General features: G+C 40.4%; 1 protein-coding gene across 6 annotated transcripts in view; it reads right to left on the reverse strand.

Moving 5' to 3' along the window:
• Positions 1–25,858, reverse strand: part of l(2)k05819 (transmembrane protein 94-like protein l(2)k05819) — a 213,712-nt gene that overhangs the window by 79,784 nt on the left and 108,070 nt on the right. For all 6 annotated transcript variants that reach the window (XM_069337199.1, XM_069337198.1, XM_069337197.1 and 3 more), the window contains 6 exons: positions 25,049–25,142; positions 24,776–24,907; positions 15,377–15,456; positions 8,661–8,839; positions 7,373–7,503; positions 2,936–3,084 (listed from right to left, as the gene is read on the reverse strand). In XM_069337199.1, the coding sequence (XP_069193300.1) occupies positions 2,936–3,084; positions 7,373–7,503; positions 8,661–8,839; positions 15,377–15,456; positions 24,776–24,907; positions 25,049–25,142 (765 nt within the window). The remainder of the gene's footprint in view (positions 1–2,935; positions 3,085–7,372; positions 7,504–8,660; positions 8,840–15,376; positions 15,457–24,775; positions 24,908–25,048; positions 25,143–25,858) is intronic.

Genomic DNA, 25,858 nt, shown 5'->3' on the forward strand with positions numbered 1-25,858 from the left:
TACTCACAGGGCACTTAGGGAAGTCAGCCACTAAGTACATGCAGCCCCGGCACTGATGAGGTACTCCTGGCCACCACACAACACAACACACGGCAGTGAACGCCACACAAGGCAAACACCGCCTAGGAAACTGAGGCCAGAGAAGCGTCTATCCCGGTTGACATTAGCTTACAAACTGAAGCTTAGCAGCCGGCGCGGTAGGTCCGGGGCTCCCCCCTCCCCCTCTTGGGGTGTAGAGGGCTACGCGGACGATTGGCGCGGCAGTAAAGTGTGATGTTTGCTTGTTTGCTTGGGATTGTAGGGAGTTTCTACCTCTCTGTTCGTTTTTTTGTTTTAGTTTTTTACCATGTGGGGTTTGTTTTGTCATGCCTACCTTTCTGCGTGCCTGACCCTGGTCGATGGCAGATAAGGAAAACCCAAACCACAAGAGGGTTTTCCAGTGCCATTGCTCCCTGAAACCTCTCTGAAGGGGCCAGGTTCTGGCGCTGGTCCCTGGTAGGTCTGAACTCCTTAGCTAATGTCCCGGTCTAATATAACATAATACATTAGTCCGATAAGCTCCAGGGAGCCGTAGGGGCTCCCCACAGAAAATATTGTTGCATGTGACATACTTTAGCCATGACGGAGCTGAGAAGCTGAGCATATTATGGGTGCTGAGTGATGGAGCGCTCAAGGTCACTAGGCTTTGCCACCCTGTGGGGTGGCAATTGCCGTGAATATAATTTTTCACGATTATTCTGATATTTCTCATTCGTTTCTTCTTTGTTTTTTTGCTGTAATATTATTCAAAAGTGTATAATTTGTGTTATTTATTCTTAGATTAACCAAACATTGTTCCTGTGTTTATTACACTATAAACGCATGTTATATATCACTATCAACATTTATATGCACCATAATATACTAATAAGTAGTTCTGGTGCATATGGTGATGAAATTAAAAATTAAATCAAAATCAGATGAAATCAAAACATAACATGGGGCCACAAGCAGATGATGCCAACAGTCACATGATGCAATACAATGCCTCCAATATTCTACTTATCTCGATGTGATTAGCTACAAAACTGCTGCTATTATCCCGAATATGAATCCATTTCCTTAACAAAATGAACATCGGTGATGGAAAATAAGGTCATTTCATGAGGTGCAGGTAACAATGGCTGGGTGCTGAGTCTCTTTACCTCATGCTGTGAATATTATAACTAACATTGTTTTCACTGGCATTTGAACATTGTACATAGTCTTTATCACAGTCAGGATCATCTATAACACTATCAACGGAAAATCATTTCATTTACCTATTTTATTCCTCATTACTAAGTGGTGCTGTGGCCCCCAGCTGCACAGTGGTGCTGTGCACAGCTCCTGCATGCACCAGCCTTGGTCGATCTCTCAGTACTAAGCATCTCACAGCCAGCATGGATGCTGATGATTTTTTTCAAAGATGGCATCTGTTTACAGGAGTCCTGAGGCACAGGATGTGAATCCTGTGTACCCATGGGAGTTTTAAATCGCTCCATATACCTAAAACTGCCACATGGCACTCTGTGTACCCTCAATCGAGCACCTAAAGGTGCTTTGCACAATGCAGTGGTTAAACATCATGATAAATTCTGTGGCCCATTGAAAGACTTGATTAACATCTGATAGGAGGTTTCCTGTATCCTCTATATTGTCTACTCTCATGAAAATTCCAATGTCATCTGCAAAGGATCATACAGTGCTACAGTTTGTATCTTTGTTTATGTCTGATGTGAGGATGAAGAAAAGTGCCAGAGAAAGCACGGTACCTTGGAGGAGGCCGATTTTTTCACGGTGGATGATTCAGATTAAAATTTATTGATCATTATACTTTAGGTTCTGTTTGTCAGAAAGTTAAAAATCTTTCTCCCCTGCTTTGCCAGTAATTCCTTTTGTGTGCATTATGTGCGCAATATCACCATGGTCACATTTTTTTATGGCTTTTGCAAAATTGGAATATATTACATCAGTGATTTGTTTGTCTTTTATGGCATCTAAGGTTATGTCATAGTGGTCTAGCAATTGTGAGGTAGGAGCACCCTGTTTTGAATTAATGTTGCCCAGGGTTATGTAGACACTGTGATTCTATGTGTTTTGTGATATTACTTCTTAGCACCCTTTCAAAGATTTTTATGCTGTGAGATGTTAGAGCTATTTGTTTATAATTTTGTGCATCAGTTTTACTACCTCCTTTATGAAGTGATGCCAGCTCTATTGTTTAAAGTATGTTAAAGATAACACCAGTATCTAGGCTCCATCTCCAAAAGATGTTTAAGGCCTATGATAGTGCTTTTTCCAATTCATCATGAATATAGAATTCCAGGAGTCTGGGCCTGGTGCAAAGTGCATGCTGTCTATGGCTACTTCAGTCGAGTTGCATTAAGGTAACACTTGAGATACTCCAACCAACACCACATATCTTAAAGTGGATAGGTGATAGAAGACTGAGGAGAGCTGTGTCCCTTGCACCTAGTTCATATGAGGCTGGAGAATGACATAGCCCAAACTGTGATCTGGTGGCAGATCAGTGTAACTTGGCTGTGATGTTCCTCCAGTAACATTTGTTTGACTTGTTATCTTCAGTGCTAACAAAATTCAGAGCACTTTGTTTTGGAGCAATTATTTGCTTTAAGGGAATTTTCTTGGTACTGCAGTGATCTGTGATAACAACACTGCCCATAACCTCTTTGAGAGGGCCAGATTCAGATCCTGGTCCATTATACAGTAATCACTTACAGGACATAAACTTTCAGCAGGGCTCGGGTGCTCCTACGCTGTAGTATTGCGAAGCAGGTGAGTGCGCAAGAGAAATTTAGCATTAATCATATCTACTTTACAATACCTGGAGATTCAATACACACATACACAAAATAGAGTATACAAAATATTCAAAATGCTAGACATAACTTACCTAGTACGATCTGACAGCAAAGATATGTGGCAGTTCCACCCGCTCTCCAATCCCATTTTTTCTGAGAACACTCGTGACCTAAGCTCGTTTTCTTTACTGAAGTGAACAAATCGAATACACGATGCATCTAACTGCTCAATCATTTGAACCTACGAAAGAAATGAATTACATAATGAATATTTATCAATATTTCACCAAGAAAAAATACTGGATGTCATAATTATAAAGAAACTTTATGTGTATGCACGTATGTATAGTACGTACTGTAAATATATGTAATTACGTAAGTGTAGTTACAGGATGAGAGCTACACTCGTGGTGTCCCGTCTTCCCAGCACTCTCATATAATGCATTGAAATTACTGACGGTTTTGGCCTCCACCACCTTTTCACCTAATTTGTTCCAACTGTCTACCACTCTGTTTACAAAAGTGAATTTTCTTTTATTTCTCCGGCAGCTTTGTTTCGTTAGTTTAAATCTATGACCTCTTGTTCTTGAAGTTCCGGGTCTCAGGAATTCTTCCCTATCAATTTGATTGATTCCTGTTACTATTTTGTACGTAGTGATAATATCGCCTCTTTTTCTATTATCTATTATTATTTTTTCTATTTCTATTATCATCCCTACCATTCCCCACTCCCTCATCCGATGCCTTCCCAAATGGTTTAATGTTCCCCATCAAAAAGTTGGGTACATCAACACATATAGTTTATTGATAGTACATTGTACTATCAATGTATGATTGGGAATGAATATGCTCCAATCTGCAGGTGGCTACTTACTTACTGGTAAAGTTCTGAATGTGAACAAGCCTAAGCCTGCCAACAATAATAAATTAGTCAGCAGTAAATCAATTCTCCAGCAGCAAGCTAAAAGGAGAAACACAGCTGAGTAATAAACTCAGATTGAATGTAGTGCAATTGATACTCGCCGAGATGTTTCATAGCTCTCAGTGAAAACCAATGGTCCGTACTCAAACAAGTACAAGTCACAGCGACCAAACCATTAAATTCACTGCAGACCTAGAATTATTCTCGACAAGTAGTAATTGACCACACTCAGTCTTCCTAGGTAAATTGTAATGTTGGGCTAGAGAATCTAGTACTCCCTAGGTAATTAATAATGTTAGGCTAGAGAATCTAGCACTCAATGCCACTGGCATTTCCTGAATTTAGTAATTCTTTGAAGTCATCAAGCAACTTCAGTAATCACAAATTCACTAGGACCACTGGTCCACTATACTTGCGCTTAAAGGTTTGCCAAGAAAACCTTCTTAACACCATGTTTTCTGCACTAAGAGTTAGTGATAAATACTTGCATTAATTTGTTTGAGTTGTTTTTCTTTCATTTCTGCTTATTTAGTGTAGGAGCGCAACACGAACAAACTTGCAAACTTACTAATACGTAAGCGAATTTACAGAGAAATAATATGTTTATTGCATTATCGTTAAACATCAGCATTGTTAATTAACATGCTTCATGAGCTTAATATAGCTCACCTTAGAATTAATGTAATAATATGAGTGCTTGTTTCGAACACTTTAATGTTCCCCATGCCACGAGCACTGCTCGTCATGATAAATTGAATGATGCAAAACTCCACCTCGTTAATTCGAGTTCACTGTAACTCACCCTGTTAGCACTGCTAACGAGCTCACTGCAGCTCACCCTGTCAACACTGTTGACGAGTTCATTGTAACTCACCCTGTTAGCACTGCTAACGAGCTCACTGTAGCTCACCCTGTCAACACTGTTGACGAGTTCACTGTAACTCACCCTGTTAGCACTGCTAACGAGCTCACTGTAGCTCACCATGTTCACGAGTTCACTGTAACTCACCCTGTTAGCACTGCTAACGAGCTCACTGTAGCTCACCCTGTCAACACTGTTGACGAGTTCACTGTAACTCACCCTGTTAGCACTGCTAACGAGCTCACTGTAGCTCACCCTGTCAACACTGTTGACGAGTTCACTGTAACTCGCCCTGTTAGCACTGCTAACGAGCTCACTGTAGCTCACTATGTTCACGAGTTATAAGCTCATAAGTCAGAATGACTAGGCTACTAATCTCACTGTCGACTCAGAATTTTCCTTGATTTTAATGAATAAACTTTTCAGTTCTCTACTTTTCTATTATTTTAGCTAGTTAGCAAATTAGTTGTACCATCAGTCAGCATGACTACTGCACGGCAGTGCACATTAAATTCAATTTCCTCATTTGAATTTGGGGTGATCGTGATGCTGCGTGATGTTATTGTCTAGTAACCCAATAGTTACAAGTCACAGCGACCCTAGACAGTGACCTTACTGTAGTGTCATAGTCTCCTTGATCTTAAATGACTAATAATATTTTACTGTATAATTATACAATAGTGTTATCAGTTCTTAGGAACTTATTCTGAGTTTACCTATGATTCAGCAGCTACGTAATACACCATTACATGTCACTGCGACCCTAGTTGTTGAGTTTATTGTGAGCTTTAGAGAGTTCCTGATTACCGATAACTTAATCATTTAATGTTTCAATATTTAATACATGTTTCCACTAAGGGAAACTACAAGCCTATTTTAGTTCTCAACTAAGAGCAATTCTTTAATTATTGTGTAGGCTATAAGTAACATGTTTCATTTGACATGTAAATAGCAAGACTCAAGTTCTTGTAAGTCCTTGATATATCCGGGACGTTCGTTATGTGTGTACTAACATACTAACATATTAACATACTAATGTACTAATCTTAATATCACTTTGGGATAGGTCAGTACTCCACAGTACACTACGACAATAGAATCCTCCCCCCGGAGTTATGTTGGGAATTTCCAACACCGAATACAACACTGTTGTATTCTCATTACTCATTACTAACTCTACTAATTATTGTAGTAAGTAAAATTAACACCACGTAGAATTCTCATGTACTAATAATTTCATCTGTGCAGTAGGCTAGAATTCTCACGTCACTCGACGCCAGTATTGCGTCAGATTTCCTTACAATAAACACATTATATCCAATGTATCTGAGAATTAAATTCGATTCTCTATAACCAAGGCATTCTGTATGATAATTAATTACAGATGAATTGACCTCCAACTAAAAGCCGAATAGAGCGTTGGAGTCATAGCGATTATCTAGTAATAAAAGTTAACGTCACGAGTGAATGCCATGGGGAGACATTAATTCCTCTCCCTTATATGTTTACTATCCCTAAATTGGCAAATAATAATATTATCCTCTTCTAAATAATAAACCCGTCCAGTCTTCAACATTTCAAGCGTAGATGCGAGAAATACTAATATTCATAACAATAATTTGTCTAATGAACGCGAGACGCGGCGTGGGTTGGAGAGGCTTGCCAGTACACGTGGAGAGCAGCTCTGAGGCAGACCTACTCGTACCGTACTCACGAGGAGACGCCATTGCCCAGCCATCAGGGTAGACGTTATCCATCCTCAGATGAAAGTCGCCACTGTGAGGCGTGAATAACCTTGCAGATAATATCTTCAACTGGTGCTGGTGTCATATAAGGAACCTTTTTAACCTGGTTCTTGACTACACGTGACCGGCCAGTGAAGCGCGCCACTATCCAGGATAGGCTAAGCCAGAGCCTGGGGACGCGAATTTTGGCAATCTTAAAACTTATACAGTGCCCATATTAGCTAAGTATATTCTCTTTATTTGATGCATCTTGTAAAGTGTTTTGTAGTAGCTGGGTGATTGACCGTTACGACGTATGCCAACATCAAACAACAGGTTATTAATTTTATCACCTGTAATTCTTAAATTCTTGAATATAGAGATTCAGTAGTTTAATTAGTTGCTACTGTAAATATTTGTCTTGCAGCACGTGAGAAGAACTCTCCCTGCCGCCTTCTCCCATGTTAATCCATCCCATTCGTCAGCCAGCCGAGTCCAGGGAATTAGAGGAAGCGTCGTGGCTTACATAAAGGAATCGTCTTTAAGCTAAGATTCTTTGTATTCATTCATGAACTTCTTGAAATTACTTACATGCAGAATTTCTTAGGATTAACATGTGTTTATTGTGACTCTCATTACTATACTTATAATCTATGTTCCCATTCATGGTAATGACATTAGTTTCACTATAATTCATGGGATTAGATTATTATTATTTGGATTAGTGAACGAACCACACTAGTTCCTGGACGTACTTACCTCCAGTAATAACCCCCCAATGTAGGTGTTTGAGGGTTTGATTCATTTAATTATACAGCCCATTAATTATTTCTATGATCATATTCTCTAGTATTTTATCCATAGTTACTGGTTCATCTAGGAATTATCTAATGATCAGAAATTCTCAGTTTCCCTCTTTACTATAAAAGCGGGTGGTCCTTCGTAATTTAATTTACTACATTAATATTTAAATAATCAGATTCAAGCCCCAAATGTCCCACAATAGATATAGAGTACTTACCATATCTGTCTTGGCTTGATACTGCATTGTAACCATTCCTATGAAGATTTGCTTGCACTGCATTCTAAAAGCATCATCAATATCATCAATTTCTTCATATTCAGTGTGTTCCTCATCACCGAACAGTGCCTCTGAAAAAGGGCATCACAATTACAGATGCACACTAATTCAGTACATATATAATTAAATGCTTGTTACTGGTGGGTTCCAAGGTGGCTCCCTGAGTTATCTACCTGAAATCCCCCAAACCTTAGGTGCCACACCAGGCTCTTAACAAATCACAAATGCCTCAGGAGACAATGACCAAAATCTTGCTCCATCAATTGAGGCTTAGGAAAGTTTGGAAATATAAGATCACTTCAGAACTGAAGCAAAGACCAGAAGAAAGGGGAAGAACACCAAAACAATCAACTTCTTGGACAATATGAATATCCTTAACACCTGCACTGCGCATCTTTTAAAATGTCATTCCCATAAACCGACCAACATGATGACGGCTGGAGGTGTGCACAGCGTCTCTCGTACAAACATCCACAATACCATCGAGGGTTTTGAGAAACCAGTGTTACATGGCACACATTAAGATCAAGATGGTCACCTGGTCTTAGAGGAGGATCCAGATGGAGGTTTCTAGGACAGTAAACATCACAGTAAGGCAAATAGATTAGAGGCAAAACGTCGCCACCATACAGAGGCAAACAGAGACCACCCCGGCCCCATGCAGCCTGAGTATCAATATCCACTGCTCAACCAAGGTAGGACGAGTTCTGGTTTGCCATTTTTCATCATTGCCTTTGATGACAAAGATAGGATTGTTTTCAGAAATAGTAAGGCACAAAGTATCCAATATAATGCCATTCCCAATATATTTAAGATCAAAATGCATGATATTAGACCTAACAAACAAAGGAACTTAATCGTAGTGGACCACAAAAACAGTGAGGAACTCGAGCTTTCAGACGTTACTGACATCTGTGGATACAAAGTCAAATGTTATTTCTTATTTATAACTTATTTCTCAGTTAGGATGATTATGCAGCCATTGCTCTCTTTGCCTCTATGAGGAGGTCAGATTTTGGCCTCTAGTTCCTGGTAGGCTTTTAGTGATTTGAGAAAGGGCCTATAGCAGAACTAATCAGACAGCTATCAGTAAGAAGCCATTGCAGAGCCCTCCCCAAAAAAGTTCACACTGCATGCTAAGCATTTCTGTCATAGTTTCATTATAATTTTAAGCATTATTACAGCACCAGTAAAATTTTTAATTGACAGTTATGCAAAGTTAACCAACCTGTGCTGATATGTGGTGTGGGTGTGCGAGCTGCATTATAAAGATGGGTAGGATCAATTGGAAGTTCCATGTAGATATTAGTTAGATTTCCTCTAACCACGCAGGAAGTGGGACGATATGAAAATGCAGTACAGTAAGCAGAAAGGCTTGTCCGGTGGTAGAAGTCCAATATTTTCTTTCTAGAACATAGATAAATTATTTTCTAAGTTTAAATGAGGATTGCATACAAGAGTAAAGTGAAAAAGATAGTAATGAATATAAAGAAATGCCTCTTTCTGCTGTACAGGTGCAAGGCTTTCTCACCCATTCTGATGGAATATGTATGAAGCTTACGAGAAAAGGGGCTTCGTACGTTCTCATAGAGAAGATAAGTACAGAAAGCATATTCTCATTCTTACCGTGTACACAAAATATAGCATCCTGATGGGACAAAGATTTAAGCCTTGATGAGAAGCACGACTTCTCCACCAGGGTACTAGACTCTACACTTTGACATACCAAACGCCAATAATCTATAGAACCATAATGTGTTTAATGAGATGACCCTTATAGGAAGAACTTGTCCTTCTCGGCCCTTTAAAACGGAGATTAATATCTGCCACAAGAAAAGTTAGGTTAATAATTCAAATTAGACTACAGTTCATATTTATTTATATATTTTTACAAATATTAACATAAATAAAGATTTATTGGTATTTACTTTAAGATATTTGCGAGGACATTGACTGAATTTTTAGCTAGGAACATAAGAACATAAGATTGAAATTAACTGCAGCAGGCCTATTGGCCCATACAAGGCAGCTTCTATTTATATCCACCAATCTCATTCATATATATATATATCTAACCTACACTTGAAACAATCAAGAGATCCTACTTCTATTATGTTGTGGTAATTCGTTCCACAAATCAACAATCCTGTTACCGAACCAGTATTTACCCAGATCTTTCCTAAATCTAAGCTTCTCCAGTTTATACCCATTGTTTTGAGTTCTGTGTTATGTTGATATATTGAATACTCTATTACTATCCCCTTTTGTTATGTACATTCATCCACTTGTATACCTCTATCATGTCACCCCTAATTCTGTGCCTTTCTAGAGAATGTAATTTAAGCTTTGTTAATCTTTCTTTATTTGACAGGTTTCTAATTTGCGGAATAAATTTTGTCATCCTATGCTGGATGCGTTCTAGTAAATTAATATCTATTCTATAGTATGGCGACCAAAACTGAACTGCATAATCTAAATGGGGCCTAACCAGAGCAAGATATAGCTGAAGAAAAACACCAGGTGTCTTGTTACTAACGCTTCAATTAATAAATCCCAGTGTTCTATTTGCCTTACGACGAACATTTATGCATTGATTTTTTGGTTTTAAAATATTACAAATATTAAAAATTTTTTTTAAAATTTTTTTTTAAGTTTTTAAAATATTAAAAATATTAAAAGAACTTCCAGATCTCTCTCACAATCTCAACACCATCTAGTGCGTGTCTTTTTAACACTTTGGCGTACCCTGCGCGCCACCCCTCAACTGTGCGATATGGGACCCAGGGTGTCACGGGAACGCGCGTAAATTCTGAAAAGTGTATACTCTCTTCAATTTTGTCACCTTAATTCTCGTCCTACGAGATTAAATTTTGTATCATTGTGTTCGCAATAGAATTCTCTACAGCACTAAATGCATATAAACTCCAAAAGCCCGGCTAATTACCTGCAGCAAACAGAGAAAGTGCGAACGAGTTACCCAGGAGCGCGCAAACACGATAAAATGCTTTCACTATTTTCTCTGGTCACCTCAATTTTCGTTCTAGGTCTTTCATTTTGGAATCAATGGGTTCGCAATAGAATTCTCTAGAGGAACATTAGCATATAAAATAAAAAACCTGGTCACGCTCCAACCGCCGACGAATTGAAGACGGGCCGTGCGTTAGCCGCAAGCGAGCGCTCAAACGCCTTCCAGCTACACTCCCAATTCCCGCCCTTTTCAAGTCTTTCTTTCGCAATTTTCTTCCTGGAAGGGCCTTGTTCACGATCACTATCCATCGTGGAGGAAGCGTAGATAGCTTCTAAAGCCGCAGTAAGAAATATAGCCACGGAAAATAGCCGAAATGTTCACACGTTTGAGATGCAAGGGGGAGGCGACATTGGTCACAACAGTGGAGCGAAAACAATGGGCCCACGGCGTGTGCCAAGCCGCCTGAGGGCCACGAGGCTCAACAAAGAAAATGGGAAGACATCAGCGCGCATTTTAAAACCAGTCTCAAAAAAATCGGATAAAAACCTGATTTTTGGCGATTATTTAAAGTGGATGACGCAATGCTGCGTCATCCCCGGCATTACCGACAGTAAACGGATGATGCAATGCTGCGTCATGCCCGGGCGAAAGTGTTAACTCTATCATCATTACCTAGCCTCAAAATCTTACATGTGTTACCATTAAACTGCATCTGCCAATCTTTTGACTATTTTGTAACCATATTTGGATCGTCAAAAAGAAATGATGGTGAATCTTTTTCCATGTTTATTTCTCTCCCAATTTTTATATCATCGGCAAATTTGCAAATATTGCTGCTCAAACTAGAATCTAAATCCTTTATATATATTATGAATAACAGAGGTCCCAGGACAGAGCCTTGAGGCACTCCACTCACATTTTCCAACTCTGACTTAACCCCATTTACACTAACTTTCTGTTTCCTTTGGTATTGCCATGCCCTAACCCAACTTAATATAGCACCCCCAATACCATGAGCCTCTAACTATTGAGTTACCTGCAAAGTAGATCTAATTAGGGAATATGAAACACACAAAATAACCTAATTATCCTAAACAGATTTAGTGGCTGAGTGACTGTTTAATGTGACAACTCAATGAGGCATGTAAAAAACCAGCCTTGAATGAATGAGATGCCAGTTTCTAGGTGAGCCCCCAGAGGCTTCCTGAAGCTAGCTTACTGGATGAGTGCCATACTACTTGGAGTCATCAGTTGCAGAGTTCTTGTTTCCTACCGGGGACCACGAGTCAGTACCCGGCCCCTCTCACAGACGCGCAGGATGTAATGGCTCATGAACAGTTTGCATTTAAAGTTTATCATGTTGCCATCAACCAGGGAAGCACCCAGAAAGGTAGGTGAATCAAAACAGACTACTGCCTGGATGAAAAATGTGACCTATGCCCTCAAAACATCAATAAAACTTCCCCATAAAGAAAACAAAAAACTAAAACTTTGTCAAACCAGCCTTCCTGCTAGTAGGTTCCTCCTTCCCCCCATGTTATTATTCATTATTGTATTTGTGTATTTATTATTTATGTATACAACAGTTATTATATTCTTGTAAAGCCACTAGCACACTTAGCGTTTTGGGCAGGTCTTTTATTCTAATTTTCCCCAAAATATGAACCGCCAAACTGAAACTGTCAGGGAGGAAACTGAAACAGAAATTCAGTTAATTGTAAACTCTGATTCAGTATGTCTAGATGCAGACGACAGTAGGTGAGAAAGTGTAACAGACAGCACTGACAGCTCGATAGGTACAGACACTACAATGGTCAAAGCTATAGAGCGAGTCAGAACAGAAGGACAGACATATGCAAATTTTATGTAAAGGGCATATGCAAACATAGAAATGCTGGTAATAAGAAAGGATTAGAATGCAGATACCACCATCCCAAAAAATGTTTAAATATGCTTAGGAAAGGAAAGTGTCGATTTGGATCAACATATATGTTTTTCCATGCGCAGGCGATGAGTCACAATAATGTGGCTAAAGTATGTTGACCAGACCACACACTAGAAGGTGAAGGGACGACGACGTTTCGGTCCATCCTGGACCATTCTCAAGTTGATTGTAAGATTCGCACAATCGACTTGAGAATGGTCCAGGACGGACCGAAACGTCGTCGTCCCTTCACCTTCTGGTGTGTGGTCTGGTCAACATGTTTTGCCATCCTGATATGTGCCAAACCTGACTCGAGGACAGAAAATGCTATGACCTCAGCTGCCCATACTTTCACGTGAAAGGCACAGAATGCTACATAAAGAGTGGCAAGCAAAATAATGAATTTGGAGGAAACTCATTTAATTTTTTATACCATTCCAACAGAGATTTCAAAAGGGGGAACATAGAGAATGGATGGAACTGGATGCCAGACCCACTTGCATACCAGAATCACAGATATAATTACACACCAAAAAGGAACTACAACTATGACAGGCAACTGCCCTACAACAATCAACACTGGTCAGAACAATCTCAATATGTCCAAGCATAATGGACCTGCCAAAAAAAGTCTCCCAGTCAAACTATCCCAAATAGAGTAACCTCATTCATCTTTCCTAACATACAAGGACTTAAAAAAAACCAGCGTTGAATATAATGAAACACCATTTTCTGGGTGAGTCCTGGAGGCTCCCCGGAGCTATCCAGGCTGATATGTACAGTGGTGCCTCAGTTAACGAATTCAATCCGTTCCGGCACCGAGCTCGTCATGTGAAACGAATTTTCCCATCTAAAATAATGGAAATAAAATTAATCCGTTCCACCAACGAAAAACATCAATATGGGATTCAATTTGTTTTACCTTTCATAGAAAATGGAGCAGCCTACCTGACATACATTGAACAAACCTTTGTGACATTTTTCTTTTTTCATATTTTTTTTTTAATTATTTTTTTATTTTTTTTTGTAGAAAATGGACTAGCCTACCTGACACACTGAATAAACCTTTTGACTTTTTTTTTTTCAAATTTTTTTTTTATTTTTTTTTAGAAAATGGAGCAGCCTACCCAACATACACTGAACGAACCTTTTAACATTTCTTCTTTTTTAATTTTTTTAAAATTATTTTTTAATTTTTTCTAAAAATAAATCAATGCTTTGCACCATTACAGCAGTCACCCCTTTACATCCCAGCATCATTAGCATCTTTTAAACAAAATGTTATTGATTTGCATCGTTGGAGGCGTCTGAGAATTTGGGAGAACCTAGTGGGAACACTAGGAAGCACTAATGGTTTTCTCGTTAACCGAGAGGATGCTCGTCAATCGAGACAAATTTTCTGCAAGTGGCTTGCTCGTTACCTGAAATGCATTAGCAAACGAACTGGGGTTGAGTAGCTGGCGTGGAGGGTCGGGGCTCCACTCTCCCCTTACCGGGGAAGGGAGGGGAGGGCTGCGCAGACAAGAGGCATGACAGCAGTGTGTGAAATTTGCTCGTTTCCTTGTTTCTTGGGAACTGGGGGTTGTGCCTCTTTGTTCGGTATTTAGTTGCAATTTTCTTACCAAGTGGGGGGGGGGGGGGTGTTTTGTTATGCCTACCGCTCTGGGTGCCTAACCCAGGTCAGTGGCAAATAAGGAATTCCCCCAATTACAGGAGGGTTTTCCAAGGGCCATTGCTTCCTGTACCTCTCTGAGGGGGCTAGGTTCTAGTCGTGGTTCCCCGGTAGGCTGAACTCCAATGACTAATGCCCTAGTCTATTATATCGCATATTAGCCCAATAGCTCCAGGGAGCTGAAGGGGCTCCCCCACAGAAAACTGTAATTGAAAAAATGCAGAGGTTTGCAACTAGATTGGTGCCAGAACTTGAAGGGGATGATTTGTGACAACAGAGCTTAATTTATGAGGATATGGTAAAGGAACTGGATCTCACAACCTTGGAGGACAGAAGAAATAGAGGAGAAATGATAACAACGTACAAGATACTGAGGGAAATGGACAAGGATAGCCTCTTTAAGTTGAGAGAAAGTAGGACAAGAAGACTCAAGTGATAGCTGAAATTGCAAATGAATCGAATGAGTGTCAGGAAATACTCGTACCCTGTACGTGTGGTCAACAAGTGGAATGCACTAAGAGAAGAAGTTGTGGAAGCTACCTCCATTCACAGCTTTAAGGAAAAGTTTGACAAAGATATTGATTATTAGAATAATGAAGCTTTAACATAATGGATACGAAAAGGCTAGCAGGCGGGGTGGGGCATAAAGAACTTGACCTCACTTCCTCATGGTCACTGATAGGTAAGTACTGACATGTAAGTACACCAGAGAAGGTACTCTGACAGTACAGAGCCAACACTAAACGAGCATCTAAGGGAGAAAGCTCTAAACATATCGAGCTCAAAACACAGATTAAGCTAAGTCCACTCAAGCAGCAAGGCTTGAAAACATGCATATGAAGCAAATATAAAAAACTAGAAATGATACACTAGCAAAATGGCCCCAGAGGATAGTCCAAAAGATTGCCAGCACTTATTTTGGTGAAGGAATGGGACTTGTTATAATAAGCTGACTAGGGAAGATCAAATATGGAATATCTGGCATCAGCATCAGGACTGAGTTGTCGCTGGCTTTGATGCCGGGAGCTCCAGGATGCCACCTGTTGGCAATTTTGTGCACTAGAGGGTGTTTTATACCTGGTTTCAAGTAATCCATTTCGTTGCTAGTGAATCTTTGCAGTGTCTGTTGGCAGTTTTGGTGCTTCAAATTCATAAACCATGCAGTTTCTTTATTGCTTCACCTACTTTCTAGTTGCTTTCCCAGTGTGGGCAATTGTAACAATCCCGCTGCTCTCTGAGCCTCTATGACGGGGCCAGGTTAAGGCTCTGGTCTCCAGTAGGACAACAGGACATCTATGACTGATGTGACTTGGTAATGGGAAGTTATCTTAGTGACAGCAGTAATCAGCAGGTTGTTAGAACAAAACCCTTATGTCTTACCTGTCTTTCTCTGTCAATGGACAAATGTCATAGCCATCCCAGTAGTCTGTGCATGAATCCAAGATAATATCTGCTGTGCCCTGTGAATGTAAAGAATATGAAGATATGAGCCTGGGGAAACTATTTTTTGATTAAACAGGAGATAAAAGCAATGCATTTATCAGAGTTGTCAATAGTAACAAACTGCAGAAAAATCATGAAAATTTAAATAACATTTAATTTGCTGCATTGAAGGAAAAAAAGTGATGCCCCTAGTGTCAACACCTGCATCAGAGGAGCTCCAGGATATTTCACAATTCCTAAGTATTGTAGTACAGGTTGATGATAGTGAGTGGTGTCCCAGAGAACATAAAGGTGTTGTGCTTTGGAAAAATAGGTGAGATAACACAAATGTGCAAAGTGAAGTGAAAAATTGGATGAGAAAAAGTTACCCAAGTGTTCACAATGCAGACAACAACATTCAAGATGACCGCCGACAAGAAGGAAAACAAAACAGAGCTAGAGTTTGGGATTTTTATTGAAGAAAGCATTGATATAAGCAGTCTACGCAACAAATTGGCAAAATAAAATATTATAGTGAACTATCATGTAGAAATAATCAGCAAAATTAAAGAAGCTAATGATCACTTGAGTAGCAAAGTTTTTGAGGGGATAGTTTAAGACTTATGCAAGGACAAAAATCAATTGGAAATAAATTGTAAAGCCATGGGAGAGGAAAATAAACTCTTAAAAATAGCTTTGGATGAAGTTAAAGCAAATTTAAACTTAAATGACCATGATAGGTTGATACCTGGTTGATACCTGGTTGATGGGGTTCTGGGAGTTCTTCTACTCCCCAAGCCCGGCCCGAGACCAGGCTTGACTTGTGAGAGTTTGGTCCACTAGGCTGCTGCTTGGAGCGGCCTGCAGGCCCACATACCCACCACAGCCCAGTTGGTCCAGGCACTCCTTGGAGGAATAAATCTAGTTTCCTCTTGAAAATGTCCACGGTTGTTCCGGCAATATTTCTTATGCTTGCTGGGAGGACGTTGAACAGCCGCGGACCTCTGATGTTTATACAGTGTTCTCTGATTGTGCCTATGGCACCTCTGCTCTTCACTGGTTCTATTCTACATTTTCTTCCATATCGTTTACTCCAGTACGTTGTTATTTTACTGTGTAGATTTGGTACTTGGCCCTCCAGTATCTTCCAGGTGTATATTATTTGATATCTCTCTCGTCTTCTTTCTAGTGAGTACATTTGGAGGGCTTTGAGACGATCCCAATAATTTAGGTGCTTTATTGCATCTATGCGTGCCGTATATGTTCTCTGTATTCCCTCTATTTCAGCAATCTCTCCTGCTCTGAAGGGGGAAGTGAGTACTGAACAGTACTCAAGACGGGACAACACAAGTGACTTGAAGAGTACAACCATTGTGATGGGATCCCTGGATTTGAAAGTTCCTTAAAAAGTTTACCTTAAAGGTTAGGTAAGGAAATTCAACAGGAAAAACAGCTTTTGTCAGCACAGATGGAGGAAGTTACACAGGGAATAGAACAGTGCAAGAAAGATATGCAACTCACCTATGTACAAGTGACCAAGGAGAAGGAAAGAATAGAAGAAGCAGTAAAGGAAGCCAAACACTGCACCAACTAAGATAAAACAAACATTAGGCTGGAAGTCAGAAAAGAGTTGGCATCTAACCAGAAGATGGTGCAAAACACAGTTGATCGAAGTCCCTGATAATTTTTGGTTGCAAAGAAAAGGAGATAACATCTAGATCAGAAAGAGCTGTAGGAGAGAAAGAAGTAGGATAAAATTGTTGGCCTCGTGGAAGATCTTACTACCATAAAGAATGTCTGCGACTACAGGAGGATTGGAAAGTACGTAAAAGGGAAAGATCGTCCTTTGAGGATCACCCTAAACGGTGCCAACAGATGGAAGAAGTACTAAGGAATGCTAGAAAATTACAAAGTGATGAGGAAGGGAAAGTATGGTCATTAGGACGAGAGCTTTCAAAAGAAGACAGAGAAAAGCTAAAACTGAACCTCGTCGAGGCAAAACATCTAAACGAGAGCAGGGATGAAGAAGAAATCAATTCTTTTTCTACAAAGTGATAGGGGTAGGCAGGCCAGTAAAATGGTACAAAAAGGCAAACTAACCAAATCACTAGAGAAAGGGGTAGTGAAGAATAAGGAGAGGCAAAATATGTTCCTGAAAATTGTATAAACCAACATAGATGGAGTGAGATCAAAGATACTGGAGTTAAGTGATCAGTTCATCAATCAGGATGTAATACAGCTGCAGACACCAGACATTGTTGCATTCACAGAGAGAAAACTTGAAGATGATATTTTAAATGAGGTCATATTCCCAAGGGGCTACTCAGTCTAGAGAGGGGACAAAAATTAGGAAAAGCGGTGGCCTTGTGTGCTGGTGAAAGAACACCTAAAGGTAAACGAAATAATGATTACCAATCCATGATGTTGTTTTAGATTTAGCTACTCAAAAATAAAATGTCCATGTAGCACGGACTATGGGGGGGGGGGTAACAATCCGCAAACAGTTGACATAATAGCACTAGAGATCTGCAATCAGGATGATAAACTAACAATCATACATGCATATAGCCCACCGCCATGCAATACATGGTCAAAGGAGGAGCTGGATAATAAACGAGGGGCTTATAACAATAATGACAGAGATTATAGCGAGAGCTGATAAAGATAGATCACGACTGTTGGTAGTCGGCAATTTGAACTTGAAAGCCATAGACTGGGAGGCATATGAAGCTAGAACAGAGGATTTTTGGACTTGTAGATTCGTAAACCTCATCCTCGAAACATTCATGTTTCAACATGTTAAACAAGCTACAAGGGTGAGGGAAGGGGATGTTCCTTCCAAGCTGGATTTGATATTTACCAAGAAAGAGGAAGAGATATTTGACATTCAGTACCTCCCTCTCTTGGGTAAAAGTGACTGTCTTTTTTGGAACAAAGTATGCAATGTATTATAATCTCGAAGAAAATGAGGTTGAAAAGCCTGATTTCAGGAGAGGTCATTATGGGGAACTCAGACATTTCTTTAACCCTTAACCAGCGTGCTGCGCCTAGTTTATTGTTAAATTCCCCCTGTGCGCATGAAATAAAGCGTTCCCTAAAAATTCTTTTTTCTTCGTAAAATGATAAATTCCCTTCCCTTAAAATGTCTATGTAAAAATAAATACCAAACTCCACTTACTTTGGCTGTGGGGACGTGAACAAGGTGCGCTGTGACGACATCAGAGCCTGGTCGCCCATGCATGAATCGCCCAGACACGGTCCCGCGGGCCATTCAAGCACCGGGTGTTGCCACAAATATATTTCAATTATTTGTTCTATGTATTTCCAATGCAGTTTTATATACAGTAGAACATTCGTAATGTTCCATGGAAACTGTGGCACATGGGTCAGTAATGTGTCCAAAATAAATGTTTATTGCTGCAATACTACTTGTTAAAAATTCACAAAAATTACAATATGTACAGTTTCACACACTATTTACACAGTAACACACACTATTACACACTCAGAACTTCGGAAGTGAGTAATAATCAATGAAGTAGTCCACAGTGCACGGCGTGACTTCGCTCTCATTGCAGCAAGTACAGATAAATTTTCGCTTCTGTTTCTTCATTCTGTGTGTTTGCAAATAACGTACTCACGTACACCCTTGGCTTTAGTAATTGTAGGATGTATGTAGCCAAGCTTGTAAAGCATAAGGTAGTATTGAAAAGATTATAGGAAAATTTGAATGGTAGTCTTGAAAAGATCACTTTGTATGGTCCCACAAAGGAAGAGATTCAGCTTGCCTCAAAGAGTCAGGAAGAGATTCAGGTATTCTTAAAAATATCTATGGAAAACACTACCATGGAAGCCGCTAACACTGTTCATCTATGCTATTTGTATCAAATGCATCATCACTGAATGCAGAAAACAATTCATCTATGTATCATCTAAATAAATTAGAGATAGCATAGGATTGCAAGGGTGATGCTCAGAGCTACAACTGAATACACTCACTCTATCGTCCTCATAGGTGCTGTATCACTTGCATCCGACCTTTGTGTTAGGTCCTTATTGCGCCTAGCTTCACCAATAATATGACCCTTATGTTCTTCAAACAATAAGGTTTGAATTTCACTGACAGAGCGTTATCTTTCAACACCGTGTCGGACAGGAGTTTGGGAGACAGAGGCGCGTGCGCCACCCATGGTTGCTCATTCAGTACTAACCCAGCCAGCAGCCCTAGGGCATTCTGGGAATTTTTTCTACGATGGCTGCCTCTCACTGGAGGTCCTAAGAGTCCATTTCGTACACAACATCCCTCGCAAACATTTAGAATGGGTACGGAAAAATCAAAGAGTTTTCTCGGTTGGTGCAGTTTCCCATCTACCGAGAAAACTCGGCTGGCACAGTTAACTGGTTAAACTGTGCAAAACTAATGCAAAATTGCACATTACGTCATATGACATGATGGAGTACCGCGCAAGATTTGAATGGCCAGCAGGGAAAAGGGGAGGCCCCCTATACACACCATGCACACACCATGCAATCACTTACTCAAGAGCAAATAACTAATGAATTATTTTCTGATGGTGAGGAAAGGGATTTTGATGACTCTGACAATGATAAGGACTACACACAATTGACCGATGATAGTAGTAGAGACAGTGAAAATTAGATACAACCTCCTCCCATGGCGAGGCCTACACGCTCACCAGTGCCTCCTCGCCCAGTGTCTACTCCAATCCACCAACGACCACACAGTTCTAGTACTTATTTAAGAGTATGAGGATATTTTGGGCAATGAGTCAGAGGAAGGTGACTCTTTTTCTGGTTTTAGTGAAGTGAATTCAAAGCATAGTGTTACCATGTCTGTCGCTAGTGCCAGTGGTGTTACCAAGCGAGATTTTGTCGCATCAGCAGTGTCTCGCCCAGCCAAGCACCGCCACATGGCACCAAATGAGGAACCAAGACCCTCATGTTCATGTGATTTCACCTCGCGTTCACGTAGCACCGTGACAGTGTCGTGTCGCTGTTGTGTCTCGCAGGACACCAGGTGTACTTGTGTGGAGTGATGGTGATTATTTTATTCCTCTAATTCCTGCCTTTGACAATAAAGACGTTGGGATTACAGACTTTTTCCCGGATAATGGTGAGGACATGTGTGAAATGAATTATTTTACAGCATTTTATGATGAGCTGTTCATGGAATATATATTGTACACCAAACAAACCTTCATGTGGCTCATCTTACTGGAAAAGAGTTAACAGAATATTCATGATTGCAGCATTGGAAAAACACTACTATAGGTGAAATGTATGTATTTTTGGCACTATGTATGTTAATGAAGCATTGTGTCAAACATGCTGTCACATATAATTGGAGCAAAGACAAGACTGTTCCAACACCTTTGTTCAGGAAATATATGTCCCGAGACAGGTTTCAGATACTCCTCAGGTGTCTTCATTTTACAAGTAATGAGGACCGGACAGAGGATGATAGACTTTGGAGAGTCTGGCACATTATGAAAGAAGTGATTGGAAAGTACAGAGATTTCTACGCACCAGCACAGAAGCTGGTGATTGACAAATCCCTTGTACTTTTCAAAGGACGTTTTGCCTTCAAGCAGTTTTTTTTTTTTCTACCACAAATGTGGCCACACATTTACAATGCTAACCAGCATATATACATTTTCTTCTGTCCTCCATAGACAGGGTTAGAGATCAGTTAAACATATAGTTCAGGGATTTATTGAACAATCAACCACAGAAGGTGATTCGGTACTTTTAAAATGCTAAGCTAACCTACATACGTAAATACATAGATTTACGTATGCCCTACATAAAGTGTTCGAAGTGTCATTAATGTGCATTTACAAAGGTGAAATGCAATTCTGATCAGCTTCCATATGTACTTTATACACATACATATACATACACACACATATATATACGTACATATACATATATACATGCATATATATACACACACATGCATTCACATACATTTGTCTCTTTTACAGCAGTATATTCCCTCCAAACACAACAGATTTGGATTGAAATTCTTTGTTCTTTGTGATTGTGAAACAGGATACATGTTACACATGATTCCCTATTCTGCTACCATTGTAGACATTTCCAGTAACGACCAACATGGTTTCTCAGGTAGTGTGGTGAAGTCACTGATGGCACCATGGATGGACAAGGGCCACATTTTATTCATGGATAACTACTATACAAGTCCCTTGTTAACTAGGTTTGGGCAGGGTATGGTTTCAGAGGCTTTATTGGTTACTCTGGGGCTCTCCCTTCCGCCGCTCTCAAAAGCGGAACATACAGCTGGGTCTGGAACCTGCTTGCCCTTCATCTACTGCTGCATCACCGGTTTCCTTTTCAGGCTTTTCGAAGTTTGGTTCCCTGGCGCCTTTCACCTCCGGTCCACGATATTTTTGTGAATGCCACAGTTCATGGCTGGGGTTTTATGCCAGTGATCATCGGGCTGGTCAGGATCATTTGTCTCTTTCCTCTTCATAAGGTGCACAGCACTGTGCAGGAGTTTACAGCTGTACTCACCTAGTTGTCCTTGCAGGGGCTGAGCTTAGACTTCGGTCTTTGGTCCCTCCTCGCAACTATCAATCTACTGGTAATTACCTAAGTGTAATTACAGGATTAGAATTACGCTCGTGGTGTCCCGTCTTCCCAGCACTCTTTGTCATATAGCGCTTTGAAACTACTGACAGTTTTGGCCTCCACCACCTTCTCACTCAACTTGTTCCAACCGTCTACCACTCTGTTTGCGAAAGTGAATTTTCTTATATTTCTTCGGCATCTTTGTGTAGTTAGTTTAAATCTATGACCTCTTGTTCTTGAAGTTCCAGGTCTCAGGAAATCTTCCCTATAAATTTTGTCAATTCCTGTTACTATTTTGTAAGTAGTGATCATATCACCTCTTTTTCTTCTGTCTTCTAGTTTTGGCATACTTAATCCCTCTAATCTTTCCTCATAGCTCTTGCCCTTCAGTTCTGGAAGCCACTAAGTAGCATGTCTTTGCACCTTTTCTAGTTTGTTGATGTGCTTCTTAAGATATGGGCACCACACAACCACTGCATATTCTAGCTTTGGCCTAACAAAAGTCCGTGAACAATTTCTTTAGTATTTTGCCATCCATGTATTTAAAAGCAATTCTGAAGTTAGAAAGCGTAGCATAGGCTCCTCGCACAACGTTCTTTATGTGGCCCCCAGGTGACAGTTTTCTATTTAGAACCACCCCTAGATCTCTTTCTTTATCAGAATTCTTTAAAGATTTCTCACATAATTTATACGTGTACAGGTTCCTGAGCTTATTGAGCTCTATCATATCTACAATGATACTGTGTATAGAATCTGTCTCCACCACAACACTTTCTAATGCATTTCATTTATTAACTACTCTGACACTGAAAAAGTTCTTTCTAAGGTCTCTGTGGCTCATTTGGGTACTCAATGTGACATGTACTGCAAAGGATTCAGACTCTGGGTTCCCTTGTTTTTCTCCATTCAATTAATCGGGATTCACTGTCTCAATCGAGGGGGCTCCCTTCAGTCTTTGTGTATTTAAAGCTGGATGCTGCAGGTAGCTCTTTTTTCTGGGTTCTCAGGGTTTGTCTCTCTGGGCCATCAATGTCCAGGGAAAGTCCAACATCCCATCCTTGCCAATGGTCTCTCTCAGTTCTAACTGATCTCTACGGAGTGAACTATCGACTACGCCTCCTTCCTCTCACTGTTTGTGAGACATTCGGGTGCTCGGACATGGACCTCTTCATGTCACCTTGGTCTCGGCATCTTCACAATTTTGTGGCACCATTCCCCGACTGTGGGGGCCCATTGCGGTGGACGCCTTTTGGCAGGACTGGTCGAGGTGGGGGCGTTTCTGTACTTCTTTCCTCCTGTCCAGTTGTTGATATGAGTTCTAGCGAGGCTACATTCTACAAGGGGCAGGAGATCTTTCTGGACACCAAAGTGGTTGTTGTCCAAAATGTCCGAACCATACTAGGAGGGCCAAAAAGAGTAACATGATGGAGGCAAGGCCAATATGACTCAAGGTTGAAGATGTCACTGACCCAACAAGCAGTACACAGAGGCAGACAAACCAAACATTGCCACATGGCATGGACGACAAGCATCCTGCAAAATGACATGCAGTGACAGCAGGTTCTGAGGGAATACCCCCAGAACCATCTAACCTGCTGGTGTTTTTCAGAGCCTGCAGGAATGCCCAGACACTGGGAATGCTGCACTGGTTTCCACTTATATAACTGTATTGGCTTCCCAAGAATAGGAGGAAGGAGAGAAATGTAAGCCAACACAATCCAATCACACGGCTGCAAATGCAGACCACAGCATGCCAGTAAGGTCGTTCGAACCCAAGAGCATCCCACTAGCTATAATCACTCCTGACCCAGGGAAGACAGAAAATCAAAGACAACTGATTTACCTAGGGTGAGGGCCACTACAAGCGAGGAGGGATCTCTAAGGGAGCGATCTTCGAACACTGTAGGGAAGACAACCCTGGCAGTGCAAGAGCAGCACTAGGAACAACATAGGAAAAATAACCCTATGCACATACAGCTCCAAGCACTCCTAACTCCTTCCTTACACTGCACTGAAGTATAGAGGAACAGCCACTAAAGCAAAACACCAATCAGCTGAAAAAACAGGACATTGGAGCCAGAGCAAGAGAGAGTATACCTCAACACTCACTACCATCAGAATAGAACTGAAAGTGGAGAAGTTTGCTGACCCCGGACTGCCTCCCTCCTGCCAAATGATGGGGAAGTGGTGTGAATGAGCTAGCACTAGTTCCATGAATTTTTTATTGTTTACATTGTTCTTTTGGTTCTTTTGGCAGTTCTTGAAGCTGCAGTTTAGTTTATAACTAACAATGGTCTGTTTGGTTTCATTAAAGCTCTGAGTTCTCCCCATTGGTGGCAGACATCAATAAATTCATAGTAAATAAATAAATAAATAATAAATTGTTTATTTAGATAAAAGTACATACATACTGAGTTACAAGCAGAATGTTGGATTTTTAAATAGAGATAGTAAATAAATTATTGTATTAGTGGCCTAAAGCCACTAATACGCACAGCATTTTGGGCAAACAAATTTATGGTAATTTTACCATAAGTGCCACCACTCTCTGCATCTCTTCGGAGGGGGTCAGATCTGGCTCATGATTCCTAGTAGGCCAACAGAACCCCGTGGTATTGCACTCTATCAGAGGTGGTAGCTTCAGGGAACTATAAGGAGACACCTCCCAGAAATTAACAGAACATGTATAATGTCAAAGTACTATTAATCTTTAATGAAAATGATACCGAATAGTTTTATATTTACCTGTGACATTAATTCCAGTTTACGTGAAGCACGATCCCGCACAAGTACTGACACCATGTGGGGGAAGGGAAACTTGAGTTTGGTGATCATCAGGGACCTGGCCAAACGATCTTTACACGCCATGTCTGGTGGCTAAACAAGTACCATCACAGTATTGCTTGAAAATATAATAATAACTTATTTCAACAACTCTCTTCTGTATTTTAAAGCCATTTTGTTAAGACAAAATATTATCAATGAGATACATTTCAGAAAAAGTTATAATGAGCTTACCACATGCCTGAATGTTGACAGCTGATGCTCTAGCTCAAAAGGTTCCTGAGCTTGTTCACTAAAACCTATTTGTTTAGCTAGCTCACACAGACACCTGTATGGAGGATAACAAGAACTTTAGACACTATAATAAAAATAATAATAATAATAATAATAATAATAATAAATAATAATATATTTAGGAACAGTACATACATAGTTGCAGCGATACAGTACAAACATACTGTTAGATTTAAAGATAGAGGTAGTACATACAATACCTAAAGCCACTAGTACGCATAGCGTTTCAGGCAACTACCTCTAGCTTGAATGGTTTCCCCTGAAATTATCAAAGATGCACACAATAAATAACAAGCTATATTACTTAAAAAAAAAAAAACAGCACTGAATGTAATGAAACGCCATTTTCTGGGTGAGACCTGGAGGCTCCCCGGAGCTTACTAGGCTGATATGCTAATGTCAGACTTTGGCCTCAGTCATGTGTATGGAGTTCTGTGGGCCTACCGGGGACCACGAGCCAGAACCTGGCCCCCCTCAGAGAGGCATGGGGAGCAATGGCTTATAGAAACCCCCGTGTGGTTGGAAGCATTGTGTGTCTGCCATCGACCAGGTCAGGCACCCAGAAAGAAAAGCATCCCAAAACAAACCTCTATTCTGGTGAAAATTTTGCTACCAAAAAGCCGAACAAGTGGACAGAACTCCCCCCTAAACGAAACAAGCAAATGAGCATGACATCACATGTCGCTGTGCCACTGTCTGCGCAGCTCCCCCCCCCTCCCCCGGGAGGGGGAAGGGTGAGCCCCAAACCCC

The sequence above is a fragment of the Procambarus clarkii genome, chromosome 37 (assembly GCF_040958095.1).
Source record: "Procambarus clarkii isolate CNS0578487 chromosome 37, FALCON_Pclarkii_2.0, whole genome shotgun sequence".
NCBI classification, from domain to species: Eukaryota; Metazoa; Arthropoda; class Malacostraca; order Decapoda; family Cambaridae; genus Procambarus; species Procambarus clarkii.